This window comes from Danio aesculapii, chromosome 18 (assembly GCF_903798145.1).
Source record: "Danio aesculapii chromosome 18, fDanAes4.1, whole genome shotgun sequence".
NCBI classification, from domain to species: Eukaryota; Metazoa; Chordata; class Actinopteri; order Cypriniformes; family Danionidae; genus Danio; species Danio aesculapii.
This window is the reverse complement of record NC_079452.1, coordinates 47,481,741-47,493,775: the sequence shown is the minus strand read 5'-3', so window position 1 is coordinate 47,493,775 and position 12,035 is coordinate 47,481,741. Positions and strand designations below refer to the sequence as shown.

General features: G+C 35.6%; 1 protein-coding gene across 2 annotated transcripts in view; it reads left to right on the top strand.

Annotated features, from left to right (window-relative positions):
* The window catches only part of cttnbp2 (cortactin binding protein 2), an 86,232-nt gene that overhangs the window by 64,314 nt on the left and 9,883 nt on the right, over positions 1 to 12,035 (top strand). For both annotated transcript variants that reach the window (XM_056478867.1, XM_056478868.1), the window contains exons 12-17: positions 563 to 642; positions 3,087 to 3,173; positions 4,958 to 5,057; positions 6,963 to 7,118; positions 9,666 to 9,847; positions 10,600 to 10,778. In XM_056478867.1, coding sequence (XP_056334842.1) covers positions 563 to 642; positions 3,087 to 3,173; positions 4,958 to 5,057; positions 6,963 to 7,118; positions 9,666 to 9,847; positions 10,600 to 10,778 — 784 coding nt within the window. The remainder of the gene's footprint in view (positions 1 to 562; positions 643 to 3,086; positions 3,174 to 4,957; positions 5,058 to 6,962; positions 7,119 to 9,665; positions 9,848 to 10,599; positions 10,779 to 12,035) is intronic.

The window sequence follows — 12,035 nt, the reverse complement described above, 5'->3', positions numbered from 1 at the left end:
GAAATGTCTGTTGAAGGAGCAGTATCAACAGATATTAAGCAAACAGTCTACTAATACACAAATGGACCATCAAAATAAAGTGTTACCTTTCTTTACCCTTGCTGAATAAAAGTATTTAATAATTTCTTTAAACTTTAGAATGGTATAACCTACAGCTTAACTTTAAATTTTTTAAATGTATTTCTACGGCATAGGCAGGAAGTAGCATTAATTTTTATTAATAAATATTGTAATGTTATTGTTGAGTTCCTTGAATGTAATGCAGTTCAATTGTTGTGAACTTTGCCAAATATTTGGTCAAATACCTAGGTAAAACGATCAGTCCTATGATGTGGAGAATCAGCAGATCTCCCATGTTTCCACGCTTTAATGAATAGCCACGCTGTGCTCCCTGTCGTCACATGACCCCGATGTTTAGCAGGGCTCCAGAATATTCCATCTCATGTCAAAACAACTCCACGAAGCCTTCGCTCAAATGCATTTCACGCTGGCCTCTGAGTGTTGTGCTCCTTGATGAACCCTGCAGCTTTGATTCATAGCTCCTGATTTTGCTTTCTGTCAGGCCTGTCAGAGTGTGCTCTGGATGAGATGACGTACGACTCCCTGATCTCCGTTCAGCTGCTGCAGAACTACGTCCGCCTGGTACGCTGATTCACTCTCGTGTCAAACTGACTTTTATTTAGCATGTCTGAGTTATACTGGATCATCTTTAAAGTTTGGATTAACAGTGCTGGGAGAGAACAGAAAAGGCCTTATAATACTGTGCGACCAAAACAACCTTTTTTGAGCCTCCTCTGTCAGTTTGGCACCTTGGGGCTACTATTCGAAACTATTTATGTTTTAAATGATGTAACAGAATACACACTGCACTGCAACAAGCTGTTATTTAAGACTACAAAACACTTGTTTGTTTATACAGTAAATTATGGGGTTTGAGCTAAATAATTGCATATTTATAATGCAATCTGTGTATATGCATATATTGTTTGAGTAGTGCCAGAGTATATTATTGATTTAGCCATATTAACTCAATTTTAACATTTCATTTTATATCTTTTATTTAAGTTAATTATTTTGTTAATTTTTATGAATAATGAAACAGTCTTGGTGGGCATAAGAAGCTTTTATCAAAAACATTTACTTATTGAGCTTTAAAGGGGGCCTATTTTGACCCTTTTACAAGATATAAAATAAGTTTCTGATGTTCCAAGATTGTGTATGTGAAGTTTCAGCTCAAAATACCCCACAAATAGATATTTATTACTCTTTGAAACTGCCCCTTTTAGGTTTGATGCTAATTGTGCCATTTTGGTGACTGTCACTTTAAATTCAAATGAGATTGTGCTCCCAGCCCTCTTTTCAAGAGTGGGCGGAGTTAAAATGCTATGTGTCAGCATAGTGGCAGATTCAAAAAACAAGACTAACGTCTTATGCTAATGAAGCTTCTCCCCTCTAATGACACGTACTAAGGGAGAATGTCAATCAAAGTGTTTCTGCAGACTGTTTTTATGAAGAGAGATTATAAAAAATTTTATTAATAAATTTTTTACCATTAGAAGCTGGTTATATTCACAAACTGTTGCCACACAACTCTGTTTAAACCACTTATAAAAATAGTTTTTGCATAATAGGTGCCCTTTAATACTGAATTAATGCACAAATAACATATATTATTTTTGTTGTTGTTGTTGTTGTTGTTGTTGTTGTTGTTGTTGTTGTTATAAATGTATGTAATACTAGTCCAATTCATTTTCTTTCTATTGTTATTGTTTTTAATTATTTATTTAAAAAAACATTTATTATAAATTTCAGGTCTGTATTATATACTTTAAATGTATAGTTCACATCAAAATGAAAATTATGCCATCATTTACTTGCTCTGTTAAATACAAAAGAAGATACATTGAAGAATGTTGGACATCAGTCACCATTGACTTGGTGAGCATAAGAAGCGTTTTTGTAACACATTTTTAAAAATTGTGAACAAAATAATGTTTTACTCTTTGAATTTGTCGCTGGTTTGAGCCTCGGCTGGGTCAATCGGTGTTTCTGTGGAGTTTGCATGTTCTCTCTCCGTTTGCGTGGGTTTCCTCTGGGTGCTCCGGTTTCCCCCACAGTCCAAAGACATGTGGTTCAGGTGAATTGGGTAGGCTAAATTGTCTGTAGTGTATGAGTGTGTATGGATGTTTCCCAGAGATGGCATAGTGGCAAATTCAAAAACAAGACTAACTTCCTATGCCAATGAGGGAAAGATTGTCAATAATGGGTGGGGTTCTCCCCCTCTGATGAGGTACAAAGGGAGAATGTCTATTAAAGTGTTTCTGCAGACAATTTATTATTATTAATTTAAATGTATGTAATAATTGTACATTAAATTTTCTTTCTATTATTATTTTTATTAGATATTTATTTTTAAAATATTTATTATAAATTTCAGGTCTGTATTATATACTTTAAATGTATAGTTCATGTCAAAAATGAAAATTATGCTGTCATTGACATGGTCCGTTAAATATAAAAGAAGATACATTTAAGAATGTTGGACGCCAGTCACCATTGATTTCTATAGCATTTGTTTTTCCTACTAGAAATTTCAATTCCTACTGGTTTCATTCATTCTTTAAAATACCTTAATTGGGTCAGTAAATGATGGCAAAAGTTTTGTTTATGTGTGAACTATCCTTTTTAAAATTGAAACTTCTAGCATGTTTGATTTACTCTGAGAGATCTTCATAGTTTGTATAAAGAGTGCTGATAGAAAGCTAAAACTTCTACAATACATCTGGACTTAAAACATCAGTCACCGAGCCTCCAAAACCAGTTTGGCACCTTGGAGCAACTCATACTATTTGTGTTTTGAATGTTGTAACAGAAGACACATTGCAGTGCAATGAGCTGTAATTTAAGACTACAAAACACCCTCCAAGACACACTTGAGTAATCAAGCCAGCATGAATAAAATATTTGGCACGAATAATAAAATGAAGCAGGTCAAGATAAATAATGCATGTGCTGTTGTTGTTTGTGATGTTTACCAGCGTTGGTAGTTTTGATGAACTTGATTGTGTGTTTTTTCTGGTGGTCAGGTGGAACAGTACCATAATGTTATCTTTCATGGGCTGGAGGGAAGCTTTCAGGAGTACATCGCCAACCAGATATCTCATTATATCAAGGTAAGTATTATCAGAAATATTAGAGTCTATTTGCAACACTTTTGTTTTGTCAACTGTCAAGTTCGGATGGTATTTTAAGTTTAATCACAAAAAAAGTGCAAAAGTAAATGTAAAATATGAAGTAAAATTGTTATTAGGGGCCAAGCTCCGAAGATCTGAGCAATAAGGGCTAGCAATACATTGTTGATTAAATTGTGAATGTTATGATGTCATTATCTTTCATTCAGTCTGTCTGATATCATGCTTTTTGATAAACTGATATATTCTGTAATAACATACAAATGTATTCTATGTGATTACCAAATTACACAGAAGGCTGTATTTTCACAACATTAGCTGGGTCACCCTTAGTTAACGCGCATATTGAAGTATCGCATAAGAAATGAGTGATGAAAACTCCAAATTACAAATAAACTAATCCAGTTTTTTTTTGCCAAAAAATAATTACGCTCGGTTGAGGTATCTTTTGAATTGTGCAAAAATGGGTGAGTAATGAGAATATTACACCCACATGGCAGTCATTGCTAGAAAGTATAAAGCTGTGGCAGAAAGTAACCAGAATTATTTATATTATTTATTAAATTTCCCATTATTTGTATTTTATTAACATCTACGCCTAACCCAACCATCACAGTACTGTAAAAACAGGAATTATACAGAATATTATTATTATAGCTAGAGGTCCATAGAGGTTAGCTGCAGTTTTAGCATATTGCCACCTAGTGGTCAGGAGATAATATGATTATTATTAGCAACCTTTAAATTTATTCATCTATTGTAAATCTCTGTTCATAGTATACTACATAATACAAGCTGTATATAATGTTCATAGTACATCCATCTGTAAATATTATCCATAGTTTTTCTATAATGGCACTTTATTACTTATACCTGTATCCTGCAATTGCTGGTATTGCGCTCCTGGTTAGACCTAAACTGCATTTCGTTGCCTTGTACATGTGTAATTACAATATAGTTGAATCTAATCTAATCTAATCTAATCTAATCTAATCTAATATAATATAATCTGAGTAATCTGATAAATGGGTAATTTTTGCCACATTTGCCAGAAATCATAACAAGGGTCTTTTTTGATTATGTATGAAAGAAAAAACATATGAAATATATCTTAAAGGTCCCATAAAATTAAAAGAATATTTTTTCAGTCTTGTTTGTTTTTAGGATATCTATAAGCTAATGCACGCCAACACAGTGATAAAAATTGTGTTAGAAGATATCAATTTTATCTTCTTTATATTGATAAATAAACATTTAAAGCTTGCATTTATCGCTTGCATTGCATTTAAACATTTAAAGCTTGGATTTATCGCTTCCGCCTAAATGGATTAGCAATTTTATACACGTCACATCATTTTTCAGATCCTCATCAAATCATAACCAAATCAAATGCTCTCTAGTATCTGACATGCCCCACCCCCTTTAAGACGCTTCTCTTTTGCTTTTCAATTTAGTTCCACCACTGTAGCAGAGCTTTGATTAAAAAAATGCTATTGGCTGTTTTTTTTAACAGGGAGGAGCTACAATATGTCCTGCCCTCTTTATGTTTCAGTTGAGATTGCTTTAAACATCGAATAAAATTGTACATTTCAAAGCACTTCACAGGGCCTTTAAATGTACAATATAACAGGTATTACAGAAATAAAGTAGAAGTTAAATGTGAGCTCCAAATAAAGGTCAGAAGGATTTTAATGATTCTCGGTTTGTCTCACATGCACTAGTGGTGATGTTTCTCATGCACCTGTTTTATGTTTGTGTGTCATCAGCACAGACAAGAGGCTCAGGGGATTGGATGTGATGTTGTCAGGGTGGAGATGGAGGAGAACCTATCAAAAGAGCAGCTGTTGGAGACCTTCATTAACTGTGGTAAGAGCGATTCAGCGCTGTATCAAGCAGACACATTTTGCAGCTGATGATATAAGAAAAACAAATCAACTGTCTGCAAGAGGTTTGAGTCAGCTGTACAGTTGAAGTCAGAAATATTAGCATCCCTAATTATTATTAGCCCACCCCCCTGTTTATTTTTTCCCCCGATTTCTGTTTAACTGAGAGATTTTTTTCAACATAATAGTTGAAATAATATTTCTAAACACAATAGTTTTAATATCTCATTTCTAATAACTGATTTATTTAATCTTTGCCATGATGACAGTAAATAATATTTGACAAGGTATTTTTCAAGACACTTCTATACAGCTTAAAGTGACATTTAAAGGCGTAACTAGGTTAATTAGGCTATCTAGGCAGGTTAGGTTAATTAGGCAAGTTCTGGTATAACCATGGTTTGTTCTGTAGACTATCCGAAAAATATATATAGATTAAAGGGGATAATAATATTGACCTTAAAATGGTTTTAAAAAAAATATTTAAAAGAGAAAAAAAATCAAATGGGGGCTTATAATTCTGACTTCAACTGTATTTGAACATACACTAAACATCATTTGAGAAGGCTTTATGAATCTGTTGTTGACAAAAGAGAGACTTTTCATGATGCTCTCTATCAAAATAAAATGATTTAAGTCATCTCATATCCTGATAACGATATGTATCACCATATATTACCTTTTGTAAATGTAATCAATTAATAGTATATATATCTTGACCACATGTAAAGAACTATTTCTTTTTTACATTTTTAAAATATTTACTCAGAAATGTACTCTTTCATATTTCTCACATTTGTTTTTTAGAAATTTAGAGCAAACATTTGATTAATAGTGTAAAAATATATTTATGTTTAATATATGCAAGGCGTCGTAGTGCTTTATGTTGGAATAATGTTAATCACTCCTCCATTGGACTTTAGTTGAGAAACCTTATAATATGTTTGGCTCTTGAAAAGCTCACATACATAATAAGGAAAAAAATCCTCTGAATTTTGTGATATCTGGGAGGTGTTTTTGAACTTTGTGAAAAATGGAGATACTGAAGAAGCTTTGGAAGTCTGAAGTTGTGGAATGTAAATTGGTGCTTGATTAGATTTTTTTATTAATAATTATTTATTTTAATGTTATTGTTTGATTATTTTTTATATTAAGGATTATTATTTAATTTTTATTTCTCCCCCTGTCTGAGGTAAGTTTTGGGTATTGGTGTTTGATTTATTGTAAAACCTTGAAAAAAACATAATCAACCCTGTTATACAAAAATATTTATAAAATATGAAAATATTTTCAATAACTAGTGATTAGAGGTCTAGCATAAAATAAAAATGATTCCTTGTTTGTTATTCTTGTTTCTGTCTGCATCATCGTAAGGCTGTGTAATATTGCTCTCATATAAATAGCTATAGAACATGATATGAAACTTTTTATTATCCATACATTGCATATCGTCATATTGCACAGCCCTCTTAAAGGGATAGTACAGTCAAAAGTGAAAATTCTGTCATGGACTCTTATTCCAGATATATTGAATACATATATTGATTTTTGAAAAATGTTGGTAGCCATAGAGTTGTTTTTTTCCCTGCTATGGAAGTCAGTGACTATTGTCAGCTGTCTGGTTACATTCTTTAAAATATCTTCTTTTGTCTTCATTAGAAGAAATAAAATCATACAGGCTAGGAATAACTTAAGATTGAGTAACTGGTAAGTAAATTTTCATTTTAAGTGCGCTATCCTCATATATATGCCAATCACTCAGCTATTTTTGTGATAATCACATTGTACTACTATAACGGTTGCTGGTTGAGTTGAACTTGAGTTGAATAATTAGATCTCTGAATGCTGGTGGTTTGTCTGGTATTGATGTGTTTGTGTTGTGTTTTAGGGTTCCTGGTGTCTCTGCATGAAGGCAGCGCTGGCCGTTGTGTTGTGGTGGTTCTGGAGGGTCTGGAAAGAGCCCACTCGCTCAGCCACATCCTGGGAGATCTGTGTGAAGCCCTGGAGAACCGAGGATCTGTCTACTCTCTCTCCCTCAGCCATGGTGAGACACATTCATACAGATACACAACCAGTCAGACTTTTGAGATAAGAATGATTTTTGGTTTTGTTTTGTTTTAGCTAACCAATGCTGCTTTTATTTGATCTATTTATTTGATGCATTTATTATTAAAAAAATATAGTAAAAACATATAATTTAAAACATATAGGAAAAAATGGTATCATCAAAAATTGCTGTTTTTACTGGACGTAATTGTATTTGTCCTTTAAAGAGCCCATATTATACATGAAATAGGGTCATATTTAGGTTGTAAGGGTCTCCAACAACAGTCTAATATGCATGCAAGGTCATAAAACACTTTGATGGTCTTATAATCTGCATTTATTTTTACCTAATTATCCCAGCGACTCCCATATGATTCGTTCAGCGATTCATTTGTTCCCAACCCCCTCCTCAGCGCGAAGCTAATCTGCGCTGATTGGACCGATGACAGCCTGCTGCGATTGGTCGACAGTGACAGGCTTCAGCACGAGACAGAGTGAAATGCCCAGCTGCTAATCAACTATATAAAAGTAGTCACAGTGCACACGCGCTTCATAGTGTAAGGCTTTTTTCACACACACACACAACCCTCCTCAGAAGAACTGGGGAGATCGACGCGAGTCTCTCTCTCTCCCTCTCCCTCTCTCACACACACACACAACGCTCCTCAGAAGAACTAGGGAAAGCGACGCGAGTCTCTCTCTCTCTCTCTCTCTCTCTCTCACACACACACACACACACACACAACGCTCCTCAGAAAAACTAGGGAAAGCGACGCGAGTCTCTCTCTCTCTCTCTCTCTCTCTCTCTCACACACACACACACACACACAACGCTCCTCAGAAAAACTAGGGAAAGCGACGCGAGTCTCTCTCTCTCTCTCTCTCTCTCTCTCTCTCTCTCACACACACACACACAACGCTCCTCAGAAGAACTAGGGAAAGCGACGCGAGTCTCTCTCTCTCTCTCTCTCTCTCTCTCACACACACACACACACACACACACACAACGCTCCTCAGAAGAACTAGGGAAAGCGACGCGAGTCTCTCTCTCTCTCTCTCTCTCTCTCTCTCTCTCTCACACACACACACACAACGCTCCTCAGAAGAACTAGGGAAAGCGACGCGAGTCTCTCTCTCTCTCTCTCTCTCTCTCTCTCTCTCTCTCTCTCTCTCTCTCTCTCTCTCTCTCTCTCTGTCTCTCTCACACTCACACTCACACTCACACACACACACACACACACACACACACACACAATGCTCCTCAGAAGAACTAGGGAAAGTGACACGAGTCTCTCTCTCTCTCTCTCTCTCTCTCTCTCTCTCTCTCTCACACACACACACACACAACGCTCCTCAGAAGAACTAGGGAAAGTGACACGAGTCTCCTGTCTCCTAGCTTACGATCGATCGCCATAGCAACGACAAACGGCAGTGGAACGCGAGCTCACGAAAGCCTTTAACGTTAAATCCGTAAACAAAGCGGCACGCGTCGCGTTTTTAACGTGGCTTACATGTGATAAGAGAATATAAAGAGTAACCGCGTGTACTGTACCAGGTTAACAACTCATCTTTGGGTAGAGACTGTCAATATTATCCATATGAGCACAGCGTGACTTCATTCGACTGGCGGCGTCTGTGTGTGTGTGTGTCTAGTGTTTTTTCTGTGTTAGTGGGCGGGGCCGCAGGTTTCAAATCTCCCTGGTTTGCACGCGTAACTACTGGCGAGGCTTGTGTTTCGTGGCTGCGTCATCGCGAAACACCTAATGACTCGTTATCAAGGCGACTCGTTTGAAGCACTATGAGTCGACTCTTTTATAGATGAATCAATAGTTTTAAACACTGTACACTTACAGATTTAAGCCTTAGCTGGATATTTCACTTCACTTACAGCTGTGTTACACACTACATGGAAGGGCATTTTCAAAAACCCATAATATGGGCTCTTTAAATATAGGATTTAAAATGTTATTTATTCTTGATTTGCAGCTTTCAATTTTCTGCCTCATTTTCCAGTCTTCAGTTCACAATCCTTCAGAAATCATTTTAATTTGCAGATTTTCTGTAATATTATGATAAACTAGCCGGCATGGTGGCTCAGTGGTTAGCACTGTTGCCTCACAGCAAAAAGGTCACGGGTTCGAGTCCCAACTAGGCCAGTTGGCATTTCTGTGTGGAGTTTGCATGTTCTCCATGTGTTAGTGTGGGTTTCCTCTGTGTGCTCCAGTTTCCCCCACAGTCCAAAAACATGTGTTATAGGTGAATTGGGTAAACTAAATGGGCCGTAGTGTGTGTGTGTGTGTAATAATAATGCTGAAATTCAGCTTTAAATTACAGGAATAAATGTCATTTAAGCCAAATTGTAGTAATATTTTACACTTTTTACTGTTTTCATCCAATAAACACAGTCTTCTTGGTGAGCAGAATAGGCTTCTTAAAAAACAGGACAAAAATCTTACTGATCTCAGATCTTTGAAAGGTAGTTTGTAGCAGAGCTGGAATAGTCCTGAAATAATATTTGGAATCAACTATTTGCTTTGTTGGGCAGGTCATGATGGGCTGTACTATTTCCGGGAAGGGAGTTTCTTGATAGGAACTCTGGCCAAGCCTCGTCTGCAGGGTGCTGAGCTGCGATTACAGCAGCACTTCCGCTGGGTTCAGCTGCGATGGGACAGCGAGCCCCTCAATGGCATGCTGGGACGGCATCTGCGCAGAAAGTTGCTCCACAAGGTCAGCACTGCTCATTATCTAATGAGCTACAGGGACGACCACCAGAATAGCCATTCAGCACTAAATTTAGTTCAGATTGTTTAGTGTATTCAGTCATATGACTGCTGCATCATTCAAACACTGAGTGATCTAGATATTTCACATTTTTGTTTGTGTGTGTGTGTGTGTGTGTGTGTTGTATATATATATATGTATATATATATACACACATATGTATGTATGTATATATATATATATATATATATGTATGTATGTATGTGTGTATATATTATGTATATTTATTTATTATTAATTAATTAAATTATTTATTTTTTCATTCATTCATTCAGTTTTATTTTATTTTTATTTTTATTTATTTATTTTACTTCTTAAACTAAGAATACTCTAAATACTAAAACCATGCATTTTATTACATTTTTTTTATGTTGAATCTCTTTTGGGTCAAAATGGACTGAAATTCATCATGTTTAAATACTTTTAGAATACTAAGTGTTTTTAGTTGCAATCACATGATTAAGATCTTTTAAATATCAAAGTTATAATCATAATAATTAATTATGACCCATGCACTAAATTTCAAGTCTTTCATGCACTTAAAGCCATGCAGTAACTTCTAGTGAGAAAAAGATTCAAGTTTCAAAAACATCCTGAACCTCACCTTCAGTGACCTGTTAACAAAAAAAGCCTGTGGAATTTAGTCATTCAGAAAGTACAGTAAAGTACTCATCTGGTTCACTTTTCTGTGACTACAGACTCAGGGCCAGTGCTGGACATCTGATGATCCTCTACAGAAAGCTCTTTCTTGGGTTTGCTCAGTGTGGCACCAGCTTAATGCCTGTCTTTCACGTCTGGGGACCTCAGAGGCCTTGCTGGGACCCTACATCTTCCTCTCCTGCCCTGTGAATCTGGAACAGACCCAGGCCATTCCCAAGTACATCACTCTAATGTTGTCATTATACTTGAAAATATTGATAGTCGATAACATTTCTGATACCACAGCTGCAACATTAAGGGCATATCATTTTAGCCACACAGTATCTAACAGTAATTTTAAAGTCCTGAAATTAAAATCATATATGTTGGGTGGTGGCAGCAATATGCTAGTATTAATATTATCTATGAACTAGAGTGCTCCGAAACAAATACAGCATTTGCATGAGACAATATACATGTATAAGCATTGAAAACTTAAGAGTTTCTCACTTCTGCCAACAAGAGTCTATGTTTTTTATGACATCACAACACACTTCAGCTTCTTATCAGATCTTCTGGGCCCAGACTTTCAAAAGTAATCCAGTGGGATTTTGGATCACAGATTTGATCAAATCTTGGAAATGGGTTTTTTAAAAGTAACAGAGGGATTTTGAATTAAGATCAGACCATGTGATCCACTCTTACATTTGATTTGGATCAATCCTGCCCTTTGGGTTATTCAAAACTTTGAACTCAGATTGGGATCTATTTGATTCTACTGGTCCTATCAGAAGAGTGTATTCTGTTTTTTGAAATTTTTTTTTTTTTTTTTTTTTACTAAATAAACCAAACAAAATAAAAAAGTTTTTATTTTTTTAATGATCACAAACTTAATGGTTACTAATGATATATAAATTCCTTCATATTTGAAGCCTATATGAAGCATGTCACATCTACTGACACATGGTAAACAACAACAACAAAACAATATCAAAGCAGTATTGTATTAGAACAAACTGAAAAATGTGAAATGTTTGTTGATTGCAGACTTTTCTGTTTCTTACAATTAAAACAAACACTGGCTGTTTGTGGCCACTGGTGTTTTGCCTACCTGTTGTTCTTCGCTAAGCCAGTAGGCTACTCTGTTGGTTCTATTTAAGGCTCTGGTAAACTGGATTTGGTAATCCTAAAATTTGGTATTTGGATCACTGTGATCCAACCAGTGGTGGAAAGAACATGGAAAAATCATACTCAAGTTCCACCCTATAGAGTTAAAAGTACATTTACTTGCCTAAAAATGTAGCGCGAGTAAAAGTATCTGTTGTAAATATTACTCAAAGTATGAGTAAAAAGCCCTTTTAAAAGTACTCAAGAGTAGTCAATAGTGAGTAAGACACGCTTTGAAAAGCTGATGCATTTACATGTAATTTGTGGATGTGTGTAAACGTAATACGTAATTGCCCAGCAGACACACAACGTCATAAGACGTTAATAT